The sequence below is a fragment of the Chrysemys picta genome, chromosome 1, assembly GCF_011386835.1.
Source record: "Chrysemys picta bellii isolate R12L10 chromosome 1, ASM1138683v2, whole genome shotgun sequence".
Taxonomy (NCBI): Eukaryota; Metazoa; Chordata; order Testudines; family Emydidae; genus Chrysemys; species Chrysemys picta.
In genome coordinates, this window is record NC_088791.1 from 220,595,984 (window position 1) to 220,623,481 (window position 27,498).

The 27,498-nt window shown below is 42.4% G+C and overlaps 1 protein-coding gene across 4 annotated transcripts in view; it reads left to right on the plus strand.

Annotated features, from left to right (window-relative positions):
• Positions 1-21,265: 21,265 nt before the first annotated feature.
• Positions 21,266-27,498, plus strand: part of GPM6B (glycoprotein M6B) — a 130,741-nt gene continuing 124,508 nt past the window's right edge. The window contains exon 1 of one of the 4 annotated variants that reach the window (XM_005287831.5): positions 21,266-21,549. In XM_005287831.5, coding sequence (XP_005287888.1) covers positions 21,546-21,549 — 4 coding nt within the window. In that variant the 5' untranslated portion in view covers positions 21,266-21,545. The remainder of the gene's footprint in view (positions 21,550-27,498) is intronic. The other 3 variants (XM_065580648.1, XM_065580646.1, XM_005287827.5) reach the window with 3 other exon arrangements.

Below are 27,498 nucleotides of genomic sequence, written 5' to 3' on the forward strand. Positions count from 1 at the left end.
GATTATATATTTTTAAATATTAATACATTGGGTTAGTTGTTTTGCATATACTTGTCAGCAGTATTGTGAATGCAGGAGAACCTCAGAGTTACAAATGCCTCGGGAATGGAGCTTGTTCGTAACTCTGAACAAAACATTATGGATTTTCTTTCAAAAGTTTACAACTGAACACTGACTTAATACAGCTTTGAAACATTACTATGCAGAAGAAAAATGCTGCTTTTAACTATCTTAATTGAAATTAAACAAGCACTGAAACAGTTTCCTTACTTTGTCAAATCTTTTTTTTTAAACTTTCCCTTTATTTTTTTTAGTAGTTTACGTTTAACACAGTACTGTACTCTATGTATTTATTTATTTATTTTGGTGGTTGTTTCTGCTGCTGCCTGATTGCGTACTTCCAGTTCTAAATGAGGTGTGTGGTAGACTGGTTAGTTTGTAACTCTGAGGTTCTACTGTACTCTCCCTCCTTTTACTTACAAGGGTTGATAGAATTACTAAAGTCCTAATGCAATTTTTATTCTATAGCAGACACACCTTGGTATTTCTTGTCTTAGTTATGATGTATTGATTATGATGTACTGTCCCTTCCATGTGTGGCAGAGGATGGAAATACTCTTGTGGTGGAAATATAAATAATCATCATCTTCTCCTTTTCCCAGCTAGCTGGGTTCAGGTTGCCAGATCAGTCTTTTCCAGGCTTGCCACTCCATTTTCATTCCATCCTCCCATATACAGTTTATCCATTGTTTTCTTGGCCGTCCCCTTGTTCTTTGTCCGCTAACTCTAGTCTCAAATGTCTCCCTAATGCGATTCCCTTCATCCATCATTCGTATATGCCCATACTCATCTCAGCCTTCTCTCCTGCAGCCTCTCTCTGATGCCACAGACCTTGGTCTCACTCCTGATGACATCATTCCGCCTGAGATCCCGCAAAGTCATCCTTCTCACTGCCATTAAACATCTCATTTCAATGGCTTCAGGTCTTCTCAAGCACCTCTCTTTGGTTACCCACGTCTCTGATCCATACAGAAGAGCTGGTCTTACCAAGGTTTTGTATAGTTGTCCCTGAAGTAGTTCAGCATCCATTTATCACAAATCACTCATCGTGCACCAGGCTTCCCTCACACTCAGCAGCCTTCCTTGCAGTTCTGTCAGTTTTTCCATTTGCCGCTAAGCAGCCTCCAAGGTTCTTAAATTCAGAAACCTGAGGTAGGTACTGGCTCTTGATGCTGATATTCATGTGTCTTGGTTCTGTACATGTCACCCACATGACCTCAGTATTTTCTTTATTCATTTTAAAGCCATATTTTCTTAGTTCATTGTTCCAGTTATCAGTTCCCTGGACCAAATCTGCTTCTCTCCTAAATAGGGTTCCAGTGTTCGGCAAATGTGACCATGATAGTGAAAATATAAATGGTAATGTATTTTTCTAAAGGTGAACAAAAGAAGTCTGATTTGCATCAGGTACTTACTGCAAATGAAAAGCTTTTGAAATAAAGTAAATTTGTGTCAGTACCTGTGAATAGTAGAAGATCATTGCAGTAACCAAGAAAATGGTAGCACTATACCCAGTAGGAAATCTATGTATGTTTGTTCTTGACTATGTTTGTTCTATAACTCTTCTTGTACAGTATGTATCACCGATAAAGTTGCATTCTGTTGAATGAATGACATCACAACACTGGGTCATAAGCACCCTGATAATGTGACAATGGAGCTGGTCCCACTGGACCTACTCACAAAAGAGGCAACACTACATGACTGCAGAATCAGGGGCCAAAGTGAATTAGGAGAATAGTAGGGGATTTAAATGATTATCACATTAGGGAAAACATTACAATTAAATATTTAAAAATCTGTTTATTTTCTGTGTATGTATTAATGAATGTAGCTTTTGTTAACAGCAGCTCTGGAGGCAGAAGGTCATGGAACCGTATACAGTGGAGACTAGAAAGTCCTATTAATTCATCTTATTCAGTCTCTGGGACCAATACAATATTGTTCCCTATTGTGTGCTTCCCAATTCCGTTGTAGATCCACAGAATAGGATCACTATGGACAATAGCATTGCCAGCTGTTCTACAATGTCCCATTATCATTCGTCTACAACAACCAATTATATATATATCTGTCTCCTGGGAACTTCCCTGTGTTTTTCACATTAGCCCTTATCCCTTTTGCTTGCTGTCAGACTTTAGAATTTTGAAGCATGCTTTCTTGCACAGCTCCTCTTCAGATTTGATCTTGCACTGAAAAGAATGGTGCTGAATTTGTGACATTAAGTTCCATGGCAACAGAATGTGATATCATAAACACTGGATTATGAATTCATTGCAGGAACAAGACAGAGGAACAGCTGCATTGTAACGGAGAACTCTTAGTCCAATACTGATCTCCCACAACGGCGAAGCAAATGCAGATAATTGCTGACAAAATAAATGGCATAAATACTCTCTTCATTTGTTCTCTATTGTGATGCATGCACTTCTGTTACTGCAGCATAAACAGGCATCTCTTGACTACAGAAGTGTCATTGCAGAGCACTTGGAAGGATTAATGGTTTGCCTTTTGCTAATGTGTTTCACTACAAAGGACGTGCTCTAAAAAATGTTCTCTAGTTTCCTTGTCAAAACCAGTTAAATTCTGTTTAGAAAGAGAGTGCTAGAACTGCGTTACTATACTCTGTGCCCTCCTATTGCTTTTTTAGGCTGCCTGTGTAGTTTGTATTATTAAAATCTCGCAAAATGAGATCTGTTTCCCCAGAATAACCATTGTTAAAACTTTTTCACAATCCGCATTGATAGCAGTTCATAAAGCTAGAATAGGGTTACCATATTTCAGCAAGCAAAAAAGAGGATGGGAGGAGCCCCGCCCCCATCCTGCCTAGCCCCGCCCCTGCCCCTTCCACTCCCTCCCACTTCCCACCCCTCTCAGAACCCCCAACCCTCCCCCCACTCCTTGTCCCCTGACTGCCCTCTCCTGAGACCCCTGCCCCTAACTGCCCTCCAGAACCCCACCCCCTACCTAAGCCTCCCTGTTCTTTGTCCCCTAATTGCCCCCTCCTGAGACCCTACCCTCTACCTGTACGCTGACTGCCCAAAACCTTATCCACACCCCCACCCCCAGAAAGCCCCCCCCCGAACTCCCGACCTCCGCCCGCTCCTTGTCTCTTGACTGCCCCCTCCAGAATCTCCCTGCCCCCTCTCCAACCCCCTGGCCCCCTTACCCTGCCGCTCAGACCAGCGTGCCGGGGAGGAGGAGCAGGGGGAGGAGCTCCAGACTGCCGGTGCGAACGGCCGGCTGGTGATCTACGAATGCAGGGAGGGAGTGCTCTCAGCTGCAGGGGGGAGGAGGGGGCTCTCTCTGGCTGTCGGAGCCCCATGTAAGTGGCACCATCCGGCCGGCTGCCCTGTTAGCCACGTGCGGTCTGCATGTTGCGGGGGGGGAGTCCAGACATTTACAAATCCCCCCCGGACGCTATTTTTAACTCTAAAAGCCGGACATGTCCGGGGGAATCCGGACGAATGGTAACCCTAAGCTAGAATATTGCACTGTGTTGTGCAAATTGGCATTCTGGGTCTAATCTGGCTTGCCTTACTTACACTTACTTAATGAAACCACTCATGAAAGTAGAAGAGCAAGCTGGATTTGATCCTAGACGGTATCCCACCCCACAGGAGTACGTGGTAATTTAGTATTGTTGAAATACAGAGCTTCAAAATAATAATAAAGCAGTAATTGAGCACACCGTTTTTCCTTCAATAATGAACTGTTTTCCTACCAAGCTTTTAAAGTTTAAAATGACACAGAACAGATGCCATGGTACTATTACACAATATGACACAGTGCATTCTCCTGGGGAATCAGTTCAAGAGTCAGAGATGCAATCAAATTCTTGGAAAAACTTTTCTAGGATGTTCGAGTGAGATGCTAAAACAAACACTTTTCAAAATCAAAATGGCAAAAAACTCAATTTTGCCCTGATTTCTCAACATTTCAGATCCAATATTACTTTCACTTTTGGTTTACGTAGTTTAACTGAAAAACTGTCCTTTGTTATCAGTGAAGAGCAAGGGATGAAAAGGTAGCAGGATTTTTTGTCACTAACTAAAGATATCATTTTTGGAAAATGTCTGTTTCTTTGTCAACATGTATAAAATGTTAGTGATAGCTCTTTGCAGAGCTTGAAAAATTACTGAAGGTTTATTAGCCTGAAGGAAAAAAACAATGCAGCCTCTTCTGCCACCACAAAGCTATGTGCCCTGCAATGTAAAGGAATTAAACAGTTATGCAATATATTTTAATCAGCTGTCTAATATTTTTTTGAAATGATCTCCAATGCTTTTGTTATATTCCTTCTTTCCCTTCCTGACTTCACTCTACTTTTAAAAAAAAAATTCTCAGTGTATCTTTTTTCTGTTATTTTCAGTATCGGTTTCTTCCTTTCTCTCCTCCTCCATCCTCATGTATTGTCTTCTATACCTCCTCCTCTCTAGGCCTGGATAAAGTAATGGTGGGGCCCTGTGCCCTATGGAAATTGGAGCCCTCTACCTTCTGTAAACTAGGTAGCAAAGTGCTCCTACCCCATACAGACTCCCATATGGCCCTCTCTCCCCACCCCCACACAGATCCCCAAATGCCCCTCCCACCCCACATATGCCCCAACAACCCTCCACCAGCCCCACACTTATTCTGAGAACCCACACACACCTCCCAGCAGCCTGTCGTACATTCCACTCACCACAGCCCCCAACACCCATCCCCAGCATCCTGGTGTGACATACCAGTGTACAGTCCAGACACTGTGTCACCCCTGCCCTGCACCTTGGGTGCCTTACAATGCCTTGTGAAAGTAGCTCCACCTGGGCCACTCATAGTCATCCAGCATGCAAGCCACACCCTGAGTGTCTCTGTATAACTGCAGCTTGACGGTCACACCCTGGCCCTCACCAGCCTTGGTTATACTGCAAGGAGACCCCCAACACAACCTCAGTCCCAGATTTCTCCCCAGAAATGTATGCCCTGTATTGGACAATACAAGTTATATTAGGTCTGTTATTTCTTTAATCAAAATAATATGCACACAACTAGGCACCCCCAATGAAGTTTTCTAGACACTTCAGTTTAAACACACTGGATTAGATAAAACAATAACGTTTATTAACTACAGAGAGAGATTTTAAGTGAGTACAAGTAATGAGGCATAAAAGTCAGAAGTGGTTACAAGAAAAATAAAGATAAAATACTAATGGTGCCTAACTTCACAAACTATGTTAAATTCTCACTGCATTCTTTCAGTAGTCTTACTTACCAAACTTCTTAGGTCAGGACCTCTTCTCCCAGAGTCCAGTGAAGGCTTCTGTTGTTGCTTCAGGTGCAGTGAATGTGATGAGAAAGGGAAAAGAGAGGAGTCTCTTGGGGTATATGTCCCTTCTTTTTATAGTCCTGTCAACCTTAGTGAAACATTTCCAGCTGGGAGCAAGGCGACAAGCAGACTGTGTGGATGGAAACTCCATGCTGTTTCTTTGCTAAGATGTCATTTTTTTTGTCCCTGTCCCCTTTCCTGCCAAAGAATGGTCACTTAACAGGTAATGGTCCATCAGCCTTGTTTACACCTGGCTGGGGCATCAGCTTACCCTGTGTCTCTGAGGAACTGGTTTGGCCACTCCCCAGACTTCTGTGGAAAACACATGTAGAGTCATGATCTCAGCTTATGTTTATAGCTGCACATATAAGGCAGCTACGTGCATTTTGCCATGATGTTATCCATCAGCAAGTTATGTGTTTTATATGATACCTCACAAGATATTCCTTGTACAAAAATTATTACAATAATGTGTAGGGTGTGAACACAGGACTATATTGTCACACCCAGTCTCTTACCCCACCATTCCCCATTTTCCCCCATTCTCCCCATAGACTCCCGCAACTCAACCCACCACCCTGCCAACATCCCTCACTTGCCCCGAATTCCTTCCCCACAACACTCCCTGTTCATCCCATAACTCACCAACAAATCACCCGGCAGCCCCTGGAACCTTCCTGTCCATTCACCAGCACCCCCGCCAGCTCAGCTCAGCACTCCGCTCCTGTCCCAGGCTTGGGTGGTTCTTCCTGATCCTGGATACCAAGCTCTGCTTGCTCCCACCACGGCCCTGCACCCCCCACTCAGGAAGGAGGGGTGACAGGCCAAACTTCAGTGAGTGGCATTGCGATGTTGCAGCACCACTCATTTTTCAAGTGGGGGGAGGGACTGAGATGCAGGCCCTATGCAAGTGCACATTGGTTAATCCAGTCCTGCTCCTCCCAAAGTAAAATCAGGCCATCTGGTCACCCTATACTTCAGCTGCTGATCAAAACTGCCCAAGCAACAGCAGAGTGAAACTGATCGACTTCGTGTCAGTTTTGCTGCTGCATGCAGTGTTCTGAACAGCTGCAGTAAAATCTGGCAAGATTATGATCAGTTTTTGCTCTAATGCATCTTGCCAACGCTCTGAACTAACAGTTGTTGCACTGGAGCTGTCTGACTGCAGACCCAGACAGGCATCCTTGCATTGGTTTACATTTTTTCTTACTCAGCCTGGGCAAGTAGATGTTTGATGCTGTAGTGCTCTGCTCTGCATTATAAGCCCTTGTTTCAACTCTGTGTCTCATTCCTTGGGCTGTACTGAAGCATTGTGGAGGCAATATGCATACTCTATCAATGCATGATACTTTCTCCCCGATAATAATCAGCTAAATGCTTATGCAGTTACACAGACTGGCTTCAGAGGAAGACCCACCCAGCCTCTTAGCTGGAAAGCTAGAAGCAAAATGGGGAAAAGAGGGTGGAATATCAAGGTTGATATAAAAATGTATAAACTTCCAAGGAATGAAATGTGGCAAATAAATGGAGCGGGGAATCCCCACAAGCTTTTATGAGAGCAGAGGGCAGGGGATGTACTCCTCCACGCTGCGCTCCTGGACCAGAGATCTGAATGTGGTGGGACCACAACTAATGCAAGTTTATAATCAAAAACCAATCTTTTAACCATTTTATTACCAAACTCCATCCAGTCAGTCTGTTCAGTTTCCTGCCATAACTGACAGGGAATCAAAATAAATGAGTACAGGAACTCCTCACTTAACATTGTAGTTATGTGCCTGAAAAATGCGACTTTAAGCAAAACGATGTTAAGCGAATCCAATTTTCCCATATACACACATACACACACACACAGTATAAGTTTTAAACAAACAATTTAATACTGGTACACAGTGATGATGATTGTGAAGCTTGGTTGAGATGGAGGAGTCAGAGGGTGGGATATTTTCCAGGGAATGCCCTACTGCTAAATGAACTAGCAATTGACTGAGCCCTCAAGGGTTAACTCTCACACTCTACAAGGCAGCAGGAAAGGAGGGAGGGCAGACAGAGACACACACCCTGTGTGTGAGAGGAAAAAATGCGCATTTCCCCTTTAAGTAGCTGACCCCAGGCTTAATTACACTGCCTTGTTAATTAAATCAGCTCGCTGAGACCTGAGACCGCAGCTACTTCCTAGAAGCTCCCTCTGTCGTGTGTCCTCCCTGCTCTATGGAAGATGGGGTAAATGGGGTGCAGGAGCAGGGGGAGGGGGAGACACCCTGACATTAGCCCCTCCTTCCTCCCCCCGTACAGCAAGCAGGAGTCTCTGGGAGCAGCTCCAAGGCACAGGGAAGGAGCAGCACATGGCAGTGGGGGGAGGGACAGCTGCTGCACAGGGAACTTAGGGGAGCGGGGAGCTGATAAGGGGGCTGCTGGTCCACCCTGGTTCCAACCACCCACCAGCTAGCTGCAACGGGCTGCTCTTCCTGCAAGCAGTGGACAAAACAGGCGGCTGCCAAACAACCTTAGAACGGAGCATTGGACAACTTTAAACGAGCATGTTCCCTAATTGATCAGCAACTTAACATTGAAACAACGTTAACTGGGACAACTTTAAGTGAGGAGTTCCTGTACGGTGCAGAATGTTGTGAGTTGGAAGTAACACTAGACTAGTACTGAAAAAATAGTTTAAAAAAAAATAATTATGCCTGCCATCTGTATGATACTATAAGGGCCGACATCACAAAACAATTCTCTCATAGACACAGGATACTCTAATATTGCCCACCAAAGTCCAATGTACTTATTACAGGGTCATATCTATCCTGTTTCTATTGGAGACAATGGCAAACTCCCACTGATTTAAGTGAGATTAGGATTTAGCATTAAGCCATGGTTGAAATACTGAGAAAAAGAATCTCTTGCATACACAATCTGAAATAAATAAAGTCTACTAAGTGATTACACAAAGGAGTAGAAAATAATTTTATCTGCATATAAAAGCACCAAAATATTAATGAGGGGTAAATTATACTGTCTATATATGGTAACCATTGGTGATCAGGACTGCCTAGTCATTTCTCTTTGTCACATATGCAGTTCAGTTTGCTGCTGCATTTTTGTCTTACAAAGTTAATTCCGTCAGCAGTACTGAAACTTCATCATTAACAAGCTCACCGACATAGCTGAAAGAAAAGTTTCCATTGTTGCAGTCGATACATAGCTGTGTGTTTGTTCTCCCTGGAGATCTTGCATTATTCTGATGGCTACAAGTTGCTAGCTTTATTATTGGAATTTTTAAGCTTGAAAATCTTATAAGGCCGTGGGGCTCAGAGGGAACCACTGGAAAAAAGGAGTGGGGGTGGGGAAAGCTTCACAATCCAAGACCCAGTACTACCCACCCACTGCAGACATGCTGCTACGGCTCCTTGAAAACCGTTGAAAAATAGTTATTCACTCTTTCTTGTTTTGTGCATCATTTCATCTTCTTTCTTATTCTGCTCCTCACTCTCCCTCCTCTACCCACGCACATGCTTCCTGGTCCTCATCTCCACTTCCACATGCTTACCTGCCTCTTGGCTCCTTTCTTCGTCTGCTTCCCTGCCTGGCTGTCTCATTCCCTTTTGCTGTGGACATTCCTCTCCTGCGGTGGCTAATAGCTCCAGTGCCAGTCGGTGCCTTGTTGTCCCAAGGGTAATTTCTGTTTTGTCTCCTCCTCCTGTATAGTAGTGGTTCCTAATGGAAGCAGCTAGGATGGTGGTTCTTCCTTGTTTCTAGCTGCTTTTTACAGGCATCTAGATACTTCTTTGCAAGGAAGAGCTTGGACAATTGTAGAGTGAGCTGGAAATTAAGAGAATCCAGCAGCATGTGACCATCCAGCTCCCAAGAACCTTCAGGAAGTACATTGCAGACCACCAGTGGTCCAAGGTTCACTGTTAGGGAATTGCTGATCAATTCATGCTGGTCATGCTAAGAGGCTTAACAGAGAGTCACACCCTTCCTGACGTTACATCATTTGCCTAGTTACTCCAATACTAGTAACTTTATACTTATGCATTCAGATGCAGGCCACACATCTGCCAAACCTTTTCAAAGGCAGTGCCAACTAACAAAGGCTGAGGCCTGATCTACACTTAAAAATTAGATCACCCTAACTACACTGCTCAGGGCTGTGAAAAATGTTGTATCCTGTGTGATGTAGTTAGGTTGACCTAACCCCCAGTGTAGATGTTTCCATTGACCTAGCTACTGCCTCTCAGAGAAATGGATTATCTACTACGACAAAAGTAAACAACCTTCCTTTGATGTAGGAAGTATCTACACTATAGTGGCAAAGCTGCAGTGCCATAGTTGTGCCACTGTAGCTACTGTAGTGTAGACATGGCCTGAAATCCAGTGATGCATCTCTTGCTCATACCAATTGAATTCAGTGGAAGAAATGCATATGTGATAGTCTAGGACACCATCTTGTCCTTAGTACTGAGGTCCTTTTAAAGTGCAGTCTCTTTTGCTGAACGGTTTTCCAAAGTTGTAATTTCAATAGCCCGCTTAGCAGTTCCAGCTAATTGTATTTGCCAGATTTCTGTGTTGGATTTTTTGTCTGTGGGCTTATCATGTGTCACAGATTGAAGTGTCACTAGAGGAGGTTTTGGAATTAATTGATAAACTTAACATTAACAAGTCACCGGGACCAGATGGCATTCACCCAAGAGTTCTGAAAGAACTCAAATGTGAAGTTGCGGAACTATTAACTAAGGTTTGTAACCTGTCCTTTAAATCGGCTTCTGTACCCAATGACTGGAAGTTAGCTAATGTAACGCCAATATTTAAAAAGGGCTCTAGAGGTGATCCCGGCAATTACAGACCGGTAAGTCTAACGTCTGTACCGGGCAAATTAGTCGAAACAATAGTTAAGAATAAAATTGTCAGTCACATAGAAAAACATAAACTGTTGAGCAATAGTCAACATGGTTTCTGTAAAGGGAAATCGTGTCTTACTAATCTATTAGAGTTCTTTGAAGGGGTCAACAAACATGTGGACAAGGGGGATCCGGTGGACATAGTGTACTTAGATTTCCAGAAAGCCTTTGACAAGGTCCCTCACCAAAGGCTCTTACGTAAATTAAGTTGTCATGGGATAAAAGGGAAGGTCCTTTCATGGATTGAGAACTGGTTAAAAGACCGGGAACAAAGGGTAGGAATTAATGGTAAATTCTCAGAATGGAGAGGGGTAACTAATGGTGTTCCCCAAGGGTCAGTGCTCGGACCAATCCTATTCAACTTATTTATAAACGATTTGGAGAAAGGGGTAAACAGTGAGGTGGCAAAGTTTGCAGATGATACTAAACTGCTCAAGATAGTTAAGACCAAAGCAGACTGTGATGACCTTCAAAAAGATCTCACAAAACTAAGTGATTAGGCAACAAAATGGCAAATGAAATTTAATGTGGATAAACGTAAAGTAATGCACATTGGAAAAAATAACCCCAACCATACATACAATATGATGGGGGCTAATTTAGCTACAACAAGTCAGGAAAAAGATCTTGGAGTCATCGTGGATAGTTCTCTGAAGATGTCCACGCAGTGTGCAGGGCGGTCAAAAAAGCAAACAGGATGTTAGGGATCATTAAAAAGGGGATAGAGAATAAGACTGAGAATATATTATTGCCTTTATATAAATCGATGGTACGCCCACATCTCGAATACTGCATACAGATGTGGTCTCCTCATCTTAAAAAAATATATACTGGCACTAGAAAAGGTTCAGAAAAGGGCAACTAAAATGATTAGGGGTTTGGAACGGGTCCCATCTGAAGAGAGATTAAAGAGGCTAGGACTCTTCAGCTTGGAAAAGAGGAGACTAAGGGGGGATATGATAGAGGTATATAAAATCATGAGTGATGTGGAGAAAGTGGATAAGGAAAAGTTATTTACTTATTCCCATAATACAAGAACTAGGGGTCACCAAATGAAATTAATAGGCAGCAGGTTTAAAACAAATACAAGAAAGTCCTTCTTCACGCAGCGCACAGTCAACTTGTGGAACTCCTTACTTGAGGAGGTTGTGAAGGCTAGGACTATAACAGCATTTAAAAGAGAACTGGATAAATTCATGGTGGTTAAGTCCATTAATGGCTATTAGCCAGGATGGGTAAGGAATGGTGTCCTTAGTCTCTGTTTGTCAGAGGATGGAGATGGATGGCAGGAGAGAGATTACTTGATCATTGCCTGTTGGTCCACTCCCTCTGGGGCACCTGGCATTGGCCACTGTCGGTAGACAGGATACTGGGCTAGATGGACCTTTGGTCTGACCCAGTACGGCCGTTCTTATCGTCTTCCACAAATAGAGTCACGTCTTTCCTTTGTATATGGGAGGAATCATTTGATTGTAACAAGCACTTTAGGCCATCTAATAGCTGGGATATGTTCTGTTTTGGCTGAACTTTCTGCAGATACATTTTTTTAAAACAACGAAATTAATTTTTAAAAGACATGCCAGAAATAGTCCATCTTCACTAAAGACCAATTATAATTGATTACAATTAATATATCTTACATAAGTCTCATTAAAAGTGAAACTGTAGATAGTACTATTTTTGTCATAGTCAGTAAATAGTTCAGTTATTTCTTATTATCTTAAAGGAGAAACAGATTAAAGGTCCAATTTTTTTTAAAAGTATATGCTTACCAATGTTGCAGACAAGACACTAGATTATTACAAATGTAAGATTTAAAAAAAAAATCTAATTTACTTTTAACTGCACTGTTTGTTTACTTTCTTCATATATCTTACCATGGAGAATGAAAATACACTAGTGACTTGTCTGTTCCACTTTTGTTAATAGTCAGTTTCAACCATGCACTAGCAAAATCATGCCACATTTGGGTTGGAAACAGTATAAAATGATTATATGTTTTAAAACAATATTTGTATGATAATTTTTAAAAATTCATGGAAACGTTTTTATTGGTTTTAGGTTTTTTAAAAACTGATTTTTACCAAACAAAATTTGGATCCAAATTTTATCTGACAGATTCTGAAGAAAAGCTCTGTGTAAGCTCAAAAGCTTGTCTCTTTCACCAACAGAAGTTGGTCCAATAAAAGATATTACCTCACGCACCTTGTCTCTCTAAGGGCAGGTCTTCACTACCCGTCAGATCAGTGTAGATGCAATAAAATCGATCCCCGAACACGCCCCCCTTCGACTCTGGAACTCCAGCTCGCGAGAGGCGGAAGCGGAGTCGACGGGGGAACGGCAGTGGTCGACTCGCCGCCGTCCTCACAGACAGGTAAGTCAAGCTAAGATACGCCGACTTCAGCTACGCTATTTGCGTATCTTAGGTCGACACCCCCCCCCCCCCACTAGTGTAGACCTGGGCTAAGATTCTAAGTTCTTCTAATGCAGTTTTAACCTGATTTTGCTCTCTGACTTTCCACATGCTCTTCCTCAGCTGCCCAGAAAACCTCATGCATTCCTTTGAATTCCACATTTTGGATCTGATTCTTGGATCCCTGTGGAGTCAGTGGGGGGAGAAACTGGCCCTTTTACATTTGGGACTACTAAAAAAATGTAGTAATCTATGCCTTCTCTCCTTTTTATCATCCAGCCACCTTTCCAGGCCCATGCTTCCTAAACTACCTCCAGTGCTGGAGACAAATGTTGTTTCTGCTCCAACTATCTGTCCAAGTAAAGGGCCTGTTAAAGTGTAATAGCCATTGCTTTATCTGTCCATTCAGGTTAGAGCTCAGGAGATGTATCATCTCTGACTCTACAGTTTGTCTGCACTACATCACCATACTCTTGTGCGTACTGAGTGGTTTACATTACTGCTGAGCCACCTGGTCATTCCTATCTATTTTTCAACATTTTACATTTCTCCTTAACAATACAACTCTGAGGTGCATATAGCCACTTGCTAGAGCTGTAGTGGTGCATGCATGCAGTGTCCAAAGTGCTAGAGAAGCAATGACAGATAACAGGGAGAAACATTATGAAAAGCTAAACAACATTTTTAAAAGTACATTAGTAAAGAACCAAAGCAAGACAGCATACTATGAGGGAGTTTAATTCAACATTGTAAATTATGCTTCACTTTAAATCTTGGGCACCATTCACATTTAAAGAGTAAAATTAAAAACTTCTATATGTCTAAGTGCTTTTGTCATCTGACAGAGGTGAAAAAATGAGAAGGAAAATGAAATCAGCTGGCTGTAACTCAGCCTCCAGTTTCCAGCTGGAACGGGGAAAACTGTTAAAACGACTAGGCTTATGCTTTCCTCCCCAGCCGTTTCAGTTTGGTTAAAGGTGCTGTGAAAAGCACACTCTGGAATATATTCAAATGCTGTCTGCAGTTGTCATCAAAGGAATTTTCTGTATTAAAAAAAGGAGGCCTGAGAGCCTTGTCTCAAGGCTTGTCTTTGTCTTATATCTTGCCAAAATGTCTCCTGAGTTGACTGCCCAGAAGCCATTATTTAGGTGCGTACCATGTTGGAGTTGCTGGATGACAGCCACATGTTCAACATTCTCAAAATAAAGATTCAGGGGGTAGCCGTGTTAGTCTGAATCCACAAAAACAACAAGGAGTCCAGTGGCACCTTAAAGACTAACAGATTTATTTGGGCATAAATAAAGATTATTCTCTTAATCTGCAACTCAACATGATGATGATGGTGATCGACCTTACCACTGGCCCCGTGTCCCTCCCAGGACCCCAGTGCCCCTTTCTCTGGGTGCTGCCACTTGGCAGTACTCCCACAGTTCTGGGTCTCCCCCTCCCAGGGGAACCCCCACCCACTATCCCCTCTTCGCCTCAGTCTTGGCTACTGCCTAGTCTCTATCTAGCTCCCATTCACTGGGGCAGACTGCAGTATCAGCCACTCATTATAGGCGAAGAGGTTCAGACCTGCTGCCTCTGCCTACCCATGGGCTGCCCCCTGCAACCCAGTACCTAATAGGCCTTACCAGGCCTGCAGCCTGGGGCTTTCCTAGGCTGGAGCTCCCCGGCTCCCTTGGCCTTTCCTCAGCCCTGTTCCACAGTACCTTTTTCTGGCCTTTAACAAGGCCTGCAGCCTCAGGGGTTTCCAGGCTGGAGCTCCTCTAACCTTCCCCAAGCCCTACTCTACTTTAGGTACCCTCTCAGCTTCCAGGCAGCCAAGCCCTTCTCTCTCTACTACTAAAAAGAGACTACTGCTGCATCTAGCTGCCCTGGCCTTCTTATAAGGCCCAGTCAGTCTCTTTGGGGTGTGGCCCCAGTTGCAGCCACTTCCCCCAATCAGCCGGGGTTTTGCTCCCTTCCCCAGCCCTCTGCAGGGCTTTTCCAACTCCTTCAGGGCTGGAGTGGGTGCTCACCCCGCTACAAGAAGCAGATTGAACTCAACAGCCCAGATCATCCCCTCCAACTTCCTGGTCCCAATTCAATAAAGCAGTTAAGCAACTGCTTAAGTCTTTCCCTGTTGGACTTATCCCCATTGGCTTCAATGAGACTTAAGTGTTTTGCTGATTTAGGGCTGGAATGTCACAGAGGAGGCTCTGTGGAAGAAAATCTCCCTGGGGATCACTTCTCATCATCCTGCCAGGAGGCAAGATTTGCCTCTGTCACATCCACAGGAAAGGTTGTGGTGTCCTCCTCCACAGCTGACAGATCAATCCAGACAGATGTGGAGACACATCAGTGGGATAAGCTTGTACAGCTGTACCTGGTCTGCAGCTTCAATCTCCAGAGATGTCTGTCTGGTCTTTGCCAGCATTGATTCCAACTGAAAAACAGAGGTAAAGGAGAAGTAGTACCAAACATTTCACCTTCATTCATACAGTCCTTTCCTGCGGCTCAGATAGCAATCCTCTGTCAGACATATTATTGCCTCATGGACATATTAATGCCTCACTGCATTACAGGCAGATGATCACAGAAACTGAGACAAATTTGAGGATCCACAATGGACAAGAAGGTTGCTATTACTACTGTTCCAAGAGTGAAGTTCTCTCAGGTCTTCATGGTGAATCTCAGCTCCACACTCCCCATGGGCCCAGACCGCACTCAGTGACATCAGGGGAAGAGCCAGGCACACAGTGACAGCAAAATATCTACAGCAAGAACCAGCATGCAAAGCTGAGGGGAAAGTTACTCTTTAATTGTCAAGGTCGTAATCCAACCATTGGTTCTTCACTTGTTTTTTACAGTATTTTAAAGCATTTTTAAATCACAAAAACACTGTTTTGGTTACATGACAGATGATTTGGAGTACACGCTGGAGTGATAAGAGCATGCCATTGAATGGTGAATATGTATTTAGCACTCTGTAATTAACTCAGAAATGGTAATCACTAATTTTCAGATAAAATTAAGTATGGTTCATTGGGAAAAATTATGCATTCCCTTGAATATGCAATTATAATTATTCTAAAGCAATCACTGCTCATATTTACATATTGAGAAAAAGTTGCTGGAAATATGACCTACTTGGTAATAGAAAACAGTATTAATTTTTTCATGGGGTGTATTTGTTTCATTTTATATTGTAACTGAATTCTAAGTATCAGAGGGACTATATCTAGCATGTAGATAATGTTAACAAATTACTTTTCACTTTTTACTGCCCTACAAAATATATTTCTTTCTCGAAGTTGCTTTTTCCCTAGGCCTTCATTTACTGATGTTGTGAACAATTAGTCCAGCATCTTGTAAGATGAACTTCTGAAGCAACTCTGTGAACCGCACTGAGATGACTTCTTATGGTACCAACAACTGGAGTCCATAGCACTGCAGCCTCACATGAAAGGTACAAATGACAGAGGAGAGCATAAATCAGTCTCCTTAATCTAAACAGAAATACTGAATTCAAAAAATTAGAAAGGTCATTTCATCATCTTCATTCAGGAATGAAATTCAAAGTACAATAGTATATGATTGTCATTTTATTTCCTTTTAACATCCGAGGCTTCCATTAGGGCCATTTGAAACAAGAAACCACATGGGACACTGAAATGAAAAAAACAGTATGCGCTGGACTTGCCAATAGAATCCTAGATGTTTGAGATGGAAAAGACAAGATCTTTGGGGGGTTTCCCTCACGAGGATGTTACTACAGCTAAAGCCCAATTTTATGACCTCTGATTTTACAAAATTCTCTTTAATCTGATTAACACTTGTGTCTCACATCTAAAAGTGGGCTGTTTTATGAACACCTAATTTTTATGTAGATTTTGGTGTCACTGAATCATAGAATCCTAGAATATCAGGGTTGGAAGGGACCTCAGGAGGCCATCTAGTCCAACCCCTTGCTCAAAGCAGGACCAATCTCCAACTAAATCATCCCAGCCAGGGCTTTGTCAAGCCTGACCTTAAAAACCAATAAGGAAGGAGATTCCTAGGTAACCCATTCCAGTGCTTCACCACCCTCCTAGTGAAAAAGTTTTTCCTAATATCCAACCTAAACCTCCCCCTCTGCAACTTGAGGCCATTACTCCTTGTTTTGTCATCTGCTACCACTGAGAACAGTCTAGATCCATCCTCTTTGGAACCCCCTTTCAGGTAGTTGAAAACAGCTATCAAATCCCACCTCACTCTTCTTTTCTGCAGACTAAACAATCCCAGTTCCCTCAGCCTCTCTTCATAAGTCATGTGCTCCACCCCCTAATCATTTTTGTTGCCCTCTGCTGCACTCTTTCCAATTTTTCCACATCCTTCTTGTAGAGTGGGGCCCAAAACTGGACACAGTACTCCAGATGAGGCCTCGCCAATGTCAAATATAGGGGAATGATCACGTCCCTCGATCTGCTGGCAATGCCCCTACTTATATAGCCCAAAATGCCATTAGCCTTCTTGGCAACAAGGGCACACTGTCGACTCATATCCAGCTTCTCGTCCACTGTAACACCTAGGTCCTTTTCTGCAGAACTGCTGCCTAGCCATTCGGTCCCTAGTCCGTAGCAGTGCATGGGATTCTTCTGTCCTAAGTGTAGGACTCTGCACTTGTCCTTGTTGAACTTCATCAAAAGTCCCCAAGACTTTTGTAAGATCAAGGGTTCATATGTGCTTATTTCAGTCTTCTTAAAATTTAAAAAAGCCGCTGCCCACTAGCACTACCCACAGACTCCAACTAGAGCTTTGGGACGCGGGCTCCAGGGTGGCCTGGGCGGGTTGGCAGGCGGCCTGGCACTGGCAGCAGCGAGAGACCCGGCCCCAGCCCACCCCGCCAGCTCCTGGTGTCGCTCGTGGGAGGGGGCAGAAGCCAGAAATTGGTGGGGCGGGAGCTTGGAGGAAGGGGTGGAGTGGGGGCAGGGCCTGGGCCGGAGTGGGGAGGGTTGTCCCAGGCCCCGCATCTCCCTAGGGATGGCCCTGCCTCTAGGAAGGGGAAATACTAGATGGGCCATATGGTAGCTTAGAGCACACAAGCTGTCCTGCCACGACAAGGCACAGACACAACGACAGAGCAATGGGTAGACTTGGGTGTGACACCATGAATGAAAATGGAGATAGGCCTGTTGATTTCTGCAATATGAATGATCTAGTCATCGGCGGAACCCTATTTCAACATCGTGAAATTCATAAGCTGACATGGTGTTCTCCAAATGGCAGAAATAAGAACCAGATTGACCATATGATGATCAATGGCAAATGGTGATGCTCACTGACAGATGTGAAAGTGAGAAGGGGAGCAGATGTTGGCAGTGACCACCACCTCGTGACAGCCTCCATCAAGCTAAAACTGAGAATTGTGGGTCCACCAAACAATGGAAATAGACGTTATGAAGTTGACAAGCTAAAGTCCCCTGAAATACAGAAAGCCTTCATTCTGCAGTTAAAGAACATGTTTCAGTCACTTGCAAACTTTGATGAAGAGGAGAGGAATGCAGATGAGATAAGTGGGACAAAATAACAACAATGTATAAGCAGAGCAGTGAAGCCTGTATAGGCCACAGGCAGAAGAGAAGCAAGGAGTGGATTACACCCAGCACATGGAAAGCCATAGAAACCAGACAAGCCCTGAAGAAAAAAGTTTTAGACACAAATCCCAGAAGCTAAAGGACAAATACCATGAGCAGTATATTAAGGCACAATGGGAGGTCAAATGCTTTTTGAGAACGGACAAATGACATTATATTGATAATCTGGCAACACAGACAGAGGATGCAACTGCTCGTGATGAACAAGGAACCATCTACAAAACGATGCGGCATATCTATGGTAAACGGCAGACACCAACAAACACTCTCATCAGGGACAAACCAGGCCACCTATTGATAAAGAAAAAGAACAAGAAATGCGCTGGGCAGGGCATTTCAAAGAATTGCTGAACATGGCGCCACCTAAGGAGGAAGCACTGGGGCCATATTTTGTTTTCAATTAAAAAAAATATTGCCGATTCCTTGGACCAAAATAAGTTGATGTTTTTGCTTTCTCAAAATGGATGTGTAGTTTCCAATAACAATTTTGGACTCAATACTGTGCAAGTATTTGCAGGATCCGGGACTAAATAGTTCTAGCACGCATTGCTATTTCTGCTCTAAAATGTAATAAATGAGTGGGATTACTCAGATGCATAAATATAAGCACATACATAAATGTCTGCGACATCGGGAGGTCTAAAATTGTAAAAGGTGAATTAATCTTCCTAGAAGAATCTTTCAGACTGCCATTTTAATCATGTGCTCAGCGGCCAGCCACTGCGTTGGGATCCGCACATGACTTTGGTGTCCAAATGCCTATCTTTCTCAGTTTGTGAATTGCTCAGGGGCCGAGGCAGTGGTGCACATACTCAGGCAGGAGACAAGCACCCGGCACCTAGAGTGAGGCTGCAGGGTGCATTCCCAGAGCAAAAACGTAGGGCTAGTCTACACTGGCAACGCTAAAGAACCCACCTCAACGAGGGGTGTAGCTCCCAGCGCTGGGAGCACTGGCGCTTTACAGTGCTGAAACTTGCTGCGCTCAGGGGGGTGTTTTTTCACACCCCTGAGAGAGAAAGTTGCAGCTCTGTTAATTGCCAGTATAGATAAGGATCTGGATACCAAGTGAATGTAGGTGCCTATAGGGATAGGTGGCAGCTGAGTGGGAGTTTTGTGGATCACATTGTTGCCTATAAACAGGTACTTAAGTATCTTTGTGGATCCCACCAAATTATCTTAAGATGCAATCCATAAAAGCAAGTAAACTGAAAGTTAAAGCTTCCAGTTTGTCCTTATCTTACCCAGTGGTGTGTAGGTACTGCAGCACTATGGTACTTTGTGTATTGCCTGCGCTGTCTGAGGCTCTGACAATATCTAGGTACAAAAGGGTTTTATTTGTGCGGTTCCCAGAGAGGGGAAAGCCGTTTGAAGGTCTCAGACCTACCAAGTCTCACTTCTGTGGGCCCCTTCTTCACTATCGTCTCCCAAGTGTTAGGAAACTGTACTTAAACATGGATTTTTAAAAAATGAGTTATTGCAAGCAAAAGCATGCAAGTGAGTGTGGATGGAGCATAATTTTGTTAGAACAGAGGTCAGCATATATTATTTATTTAAAATGTTTTAAACAAAGCTAGCCTCTGTCCACATCAGGCAGAATAAATATGTTTGCATTTATCATTTGTTAAACCTGAGTTTCAAAGCCATTTAATAAATATGTATATAGGTACTTCAATGGCCCCCCAACGCTGTAGTATCTGAGCACAACATTAATAAATTTAGCATCTCAGAATTACCGTGAGGCAGATAAGGATTGTTTTCCCCATTTTACAGCTGGGGAACTGAAACAGAAATAGGGTGATATTTCAAAAATGCTGAGTGCCCATCAGCTCCCATTTATTTGGAATCAGGCCACTGATTTAGGTGCCTAACTTTTTTTTAAATCTTGGCCTGAGAGAGTAAGGCCAATATTTTTTTAAATGTCCACTCATTTTAGGGGCCTTCATTTTTTGGTACGCAATTTGAGAGATATTGGGCCTGATTCTCAGAGCACCTACAACTCCAAATGAAGACAATGTAAGCCATGGGTACTCAGCATCTCTGAAAATTAGGCCCATGGTGTCTCAAATTTGGGGACTCACAAACTGAGACACCCCAAATCAATTAAAAAAATTATGGCCCAAGGTCTCACAGGCAGTCTGTGGTCGAGCCAGGAATTGAATCCAACCACGTCAGTTCCAGTTCAGGGGCTGAACTAGAATAGTATTCTTCCCAGGATATGGAGGAAACTTTTATATAAATATGGTCTTTTAGGGCGATTGCTTTAAACTGGACTATTTTAAAGCAGGTTTTTTTTTTCTTTAAAAAAGGCTCTCACGCTTACTATGTTGGGTTTTGCTGTGTGTTCTTCAGTAAAACTTTTAATTCTCTCTCACTTATCCTTCTTGGAAGTCTCATTCATAAAAGACCTGAGTCTTACTCTTGTTAAAATCAATGGGGAATCTGCAATGGGAACAGGATGGGGACCTTAAACTAGGCCAGTTTGGCAGCCTCTAAGCTCTGCACAGTGCAGACTGAGGGAAATAGCTTGTCTGTGTAATAGACAGTATGTAGCAAGGCAAACCGAAGGACAAATCGAGGAGAGGAAACACAATGTGGGGCTGGTGAGATTATTAGACATTTAGGGCCAGGAGCTCAAAGTGCTGAAGGAGGTATGAGAAGCTAGGTAGATTACATGTAAAGCACAGGGAGGCTGGGGGTGGGCAGATGTCTTTCACACCTGCCATTATTTGAAATCTATGATGGGGAGAAAACAGGGTGGGGGGCACTGTTATAACTGCACGGAGGTAGAGCAGGACAAGAGGGGCTTGCCCCAGAGGGGCAAATCGGAAGAGGATAGTGATCCGCCTTACACATAACTGCCTCCCCCGCCAAAAAAAAATCCCTGCCACAGGGCAGCCAACCCGCGGGCTCCCCCCGCTCCGGGGGCGCTGCAGCCTCTCTCGCACCCCCCGTGCCTGTCTGGGCGGGGGTGGGGGCTGCTTCCCGCCCGGTCCTGCCTCCCTCTGGCTCCCCAGCCCCGGCAGGCGGCTGCTGTCCCCGCCCCCTCCTCCCCGGCACAGCCGCAGGCGAGCGGAGCCGGCCAGTGTGTGTGAGCCGCTGCAGCCACTGCCCCCGAGCTCGCCGCCTCCAGCCCCGCCGCGCCGCGCCGCCCGGGGAAGCCGGGCAGAGGGCACGAGAAGGCCGCCGCTGAGCAGCCTGCGACCCGCACCGGAGGCAGCGCAGGCACCGAGGGAGAAGAGCGAGCCATGGGTAAGCGAGCTGGGGGTCCCCGCTCCCGCCTGCTCTGCTGGCTCCCACCAGCCGGGGAAAGCCTTGAAGTTTGCAGCCAACTTTGCATGGGCTGCTCGGGATGCTCAGGGAGGAGATGCCGGGGGACGCAGGTGCAAGGGTTGGGCATGGGGATAGGGTGTGTGTAAAAAGCAGGAGGTAAGGGGGCAGTCAGGAGGGGCAGGGGGTGAGCCCCATCTGTGCCTCGGGGAGTTTAAGGGATACCAGCCCCCTTCCCTACGAAGGGCAGGAGCAGGTGCTCGCCCTACGCTTCGGTTAGGTAGGGACCAGGTTGCTGCCTGTCCTAGGAGACTTTCCTGCAGTGGACTCTTCAGTGTGAGCCTTGCTTGGGTTAATGTGGATGCCCATAATGTTCTAGGAGGGAAGGGGGAGACACATAGCAAGGGAAGGGGATCCACAGTTTGGATAGACTGAGGGTGGGAGGGTCTGGGCACCCAGAGAGGGCACTGGAAACCCATATACATCAATTACCTTTAAGTTTTATTCCCCGGCTTTGAGTCCATAGTTTCTCCACTGTTATTGGGACACTTTAACAGTAACCCCACCCCCCTTGTGTGTGTCTGGATTCTCTTATCCGATCTAATATTTCTCTACATCTCTCAATTTGGCAACTTGTTATGGCAAGGATTTGGGGGGGGGGGGCGTAAAGGGAGGCACAGGGAGAGAATTCGGAAATCACTTCAGCCTGTTGAATTCCGTGATGAACCAAGACAATGCTAGCCAAGGACAGTGATCTTTCTTTTCAGAATGATTTCCCTACTAAGCAGAATTAAGTATTCATGCTTGGCTATAAGTCATCTGTCCCATCTTGCTATTCATTTTGATTTGTTTGACTTAAAGCTCGCTTCATTAAACGGTCAGTTGGTCTGCTACTTTGAAAGTAATGGATCTGCTGGAAGTCCATGAAGAAAAATTGAACTTAGTACATAGTGGAACAAATATTGAATGCACACAAACTCTCTTTTTTCTTTCTTTTTTTTCACACTTGAAAAGCATTTTAGTGTGCTGATAGAAATACAAGTATTTTAGGTATTTATGTTACTGTGTTCTGAGTGTAGCTGATATAGTTAACAGAAAATTGAGAAGCTAATCAACTCCAGCTGGAGTGCGTTTTTTTTTTTTTTTTTTTTTTTTTTTTTTTTTTAACGTTTGAACCTAAAGCTTCTTGGATGAGAGTGTATGAATTAGGTCTGGTGTAAGTTCTTCCTGTCATGCCTAAACATTTGAAACACTGCAGTCAGCAAAATCTCTTAAGGTGGTTATCAGGCAGACTGTCTAAAGTATATAGGCATCAATTACAAGTATCTAGATTTACGGTATTTGTATGACTATTAATGTACCTAATGTGCTTCTAGAGAGAATATATTTTCCTTTGCTACAGACTGGTAATGTAATGGCCATCTGCACAGAAACTGCAGATTACACATACCTCTACAATGAGGAGTGATAGCAAAGGAAGCAGTTTTATATCTGGCCTTAACTTTGAAATTCATGGTGCTCATAATTTTTCTGTAGCTCTTTCCTTTAGTAATGAACTACTAATTGTGTGCAAGTCTCTATTGGAATCCCAGTGGGATTTAGTGTATTATATTTTTTGTGTGTTTCAATGCCTAAAGTTTTAGTTATGAATTTCCTTTCTGTTACAAGTATCTAAAACATTAATCCAGACACAAATGTAAAGTTTGTGTAGGCAGAAAGAGGAAGGCATCTGAGGATGGGTAAGGAGTTGTATCTTCGTGCTTATGAAGTACAAAGTGTACCTGTGGTGCTATAAACAATAATTATATTTAACCACTAGGAAAAACCTTTTAGGTTTTTGAGGCAATGTGTTGAAACAATTTAAAATCTTATAAGCTGGGTTCTGTTTTGTTGTCTAATCATCTGATCATAAATTAAGTCTTGGTTAGGAAAGGAAGTAGGTTAAAGACTGGCTTCCAGTTTCATTCATATATATATATATGGCAGAATTCAAAATTCAAATTCTGCCATCTGTATAATGACTCTCTTATATGGGCCCCACTCTTGCTCACATTAGCTGAGAAAAACATTATGTGTGTGTGTGTTTCTCAGCTAGTGTGAGCAAGAGTGGGGCCCATATAAGAGATCCATTATACAGATGGGTCACTCAGTAGTCACCACACACATTTTGCATTCACATTCCTTACAATAGATTTTTTTAGTGTACAAGGTTTAAATCTCCATTTCAATCAACAATGAAACAAAGTGAATTAAACAACAATGAAAGTTATGAAGTTTGAAGTAACTGATAGAAACCAAAAACACAGCCATATTTGTCCAAATAGATGACTGACTGGTCCAGTTTAACACTAGCATTATATTATTGCGTGGAGGTTGTCCCTGCTGGAACCAAACTGTCATTTCATGTGTGTGTGTTAATGTGCACATACTGATGCTGGCAGCATCTCTGATTTTAATTAAAAAATGGAACAGAATTACTTAGCCAAAGCCAAAAAGGAAAACAACTGAAATTCCTGTGGCTTTATATTGTTAAATTAAATGACATCAACAACTTTTCAATTTCTAGGTGTTTTAATTTGTTTACACTTGGCTAATGACAATCAGCCTCCTGAAACGTTATGGTGTTTTTACTGATGTTTTTAATTAGTTTTAGTTATCCCTGAAGATCCTCTAACATTGATTCTCTTCATATTCCCAACTTTAAAAGTTGTAACAGACAAACCCCCCTTCTGGTTTTTATTGTGTAATACTCTAATATCCACTTAAATGTCTTTCCTTCATATCTGTCCATTTCCATTTGGCAAACTTTTTTTGTTCTGTTTTAAATGGAAGCTGTTGTTTAATAGATTCAATTTGTAAAGTCCCTCATACTGAAACATTTTTTTGCTTCAGCATCATGGATTGATGTCAGCATATATTTGAATAGTATCTGGTAGTTTGCTGCTGCAGAGCTAGCTGAGGGAGCAAAAATCGGAAAGGAAGGGGAAAACAACATTTCTCTTTTAAATTAGAAAATAGAGAAGTTTACCCATCAGATTACATTTCTGGTGGGTTCAATTTATTAAATAGAAATACATACATATACATAAAATAGTTTCTTTTGTCATCTGTAAGCCTGAAATAATTGTAAGCTAAACTGAAACTAACGTGGGGAACCTATTTCCAATCCAAAAGTATCAGTTATCAGTATACTTGGCATATATTTGAGATTTGGTAATTTGTATTGTAGAATAATTGGTTTCTTCATTAACTAGAGCTACAGAGATTAATAATTCCTTAATTTTCATAGATCTTGATGTATAATTCATTTTGCAAAAATGTCATTTAATCCATGTTTGGTATTAATCATCTAAAACTTTCAGACTTAATTTTGTCAATAAAAGTTTAAAATAAATATCTAGACTGTAATAATATGACATATATTAATTAAAATGTAGAGAGAAGGACCCATAAGGCAGACAATTAGGAAAAGGAAGTGCACTGACAAAAATGAAAAATTTCCTAACCCTCTTTCTAACAATTACAACTATAAATGCTCCATTTACAATATTTTTATTTTTTAAGCTTTATTCTCAGATTACATAATTACACACAACATTTAACTAATTTGGTAAATTTAGGACAGGAAAGGGGACTTAAACATAGTTTTACAAGAAATACTTCAAGGAGGAGTTGTGAAGACCATATCCTTGTCAGCTGCTGCTACACTACTTTGTGAATAAAACATTTTGTTCATGCTGTTGCATAACAGTTGCCTCAACATTATGTGGTCTAGGGCTAATTTGACTACCTCTCAGATCATGTCTAGGATTAACCAGGATTGGTTTGAGCTTCATCACTGTAATTTTAAAACTAATACAGCATACTCAATGATCAAACTGCAAAAAAAGTTTGGATAGTCCAAAAAGTCCCGAGATCGATTGTTTCTAATTAGGCCCATTAAAATAGTCCGTACTCAGGCAAAACTCTCATGGAAGACTAGAATTTGGGACCTCCTAAATCTGATTTTCAGAGTTGCCAAGAATCCACAACTCCTACTGACTTTGCTGGGCTTCTAAAGTACTCGGCACTTCTGAAAATCAGACCCATTGTGTTTATCAAAATTTACATTTTCACTATAGGCTTTTGGCTCTCTGAAATGCGCAGCTAGTGTTTTGTGCATCTTATGGGAAGAACACACATTTCTGAACATTGGGTATAAACTTTTTCAGATCTAGTTTTGTCATTTGATAAATGAAAATTGAAAACAAAAAGAAAACATACAGAATTTTAACAAAAACAGTCCAAAAGTCCTGCATAAATGATATTCTAAGCTGGGAATGGACAGTATCGTACTTCCTGAGGACAGTGTTTATATTGCTCTTTTCACCTCCTCCCCTCTCCCAGTACTAAAAGTTGTGTATATATGTAGGCTTAGAAGAATTAGATGTTTATCAATAAATGTCTGTGAACTTTGGTTTCACTTTATACACACACTGATGAAAAATATCTGTTGATCATAATTGAAATTTACAGTTAGTCAAAGTAAGAAAAATGCTGCCTGAGAACTTATAGGAGTTTGATTTTAAGGATATATATTTTGATATGTGATGTTGACAAATTGTGTTTTAATAGTTATAAAGCTTTAACTTTTTGAATATCAATCTGTTGTCATTAAATAATTTCCTGACCCTCCCACATACAGTTTTCCATAACTGTGAACATTTAAATCAATACAAATAAAAAATGCTTACAAGTAAACTAACATCATCTGAAATTTAAAAAAAAAAATTCAAATTCTGCGAAGTCTCTCTCTCTCTCTCTCTCCCTCTCCCTCTCCCTCTCCCTCCCTCCCTCCCTCTCTCTCTCTCTGAAACAGCCTTGGAATTCAAATGAGAAAAGGAGGTGAGGCAGGGCAGGCTTGTTAAAGAGGAGAAGACTGTAGAGTACAGAAATGAAGAATGTCGTCATGGTCTTCTTTCCCAATAAGAGAAATACACTATTCAAAGGGGATAAGAACAACATTTTCCAGTAGACAATAATTTCAACATTCAATCTCAAGCGGGAGGTGGTTGTGTTGGAGAACTCAGTATACAGCTGTTAAAGAATACTTGAATTTGGTTTAGGTGTAATGAGTCTTTAGAGTTGATCTGAAGTGGAAAAGGGTAGACATGTGTTTGATTTTGTTATTTCTGTGGTTGGCTCGAATACTGTTTAAACTATACTTTCTTCTTCTAAACAGCTGGAGGCAAATCCAGAAAGAAAAGCAGCCCTCTTTCTTCCTATTCAACTGTACATTTTGTCCAGGCAGGATTTAAAACCTTTTGTGTGGCACAGTAATTGTAAAATCTGATTAGTATTGGTCATTAAGGCTGTTAGAGTTCTATTGCAGAGTCCCATGGTCCATTCCATTCTAAATCTTTCTCAATATTTTAATATAGATGCTAAAATTAAGAAATTGATGTTTAATTTACCGGTAATCTCATCTCAGGGAAGGTCCATTAATCCTAAAACTTTGTACCACCTTCTCTGCTCTAAATCCACTGGACCTCATTTGATCATAAAACGTACTTTATTTCTTATTATAATCTTTCCTCTGTGTGCATGAGAAGGGGGTGGACAAGAGGATGTCCTCTTCACATTTCTCATCATCCTACATTGCTATAATGGTTTTACCAAGTGTACAGACTGTCTCTCTGTCATTAAGGGTGAGATTGAGTAATTTAGGAAATCTGCTATTCCATATGTGAATGATGATACCTCTGAGTTTTGCAGTCTGGTATTTACCAATCTTTATTAAAAGGACAGAACCATGTTGGACTATGTCATCTGAAGAGACAAGCTATGGTAGCTTTGATCATCTGTTTCCTAAAATGGTTCTAATTAGGCACAGGAATTTACTCAGACATTTAAACTTGGTTAAAGTCTGGATGTCATTTTTAATGCATTTAA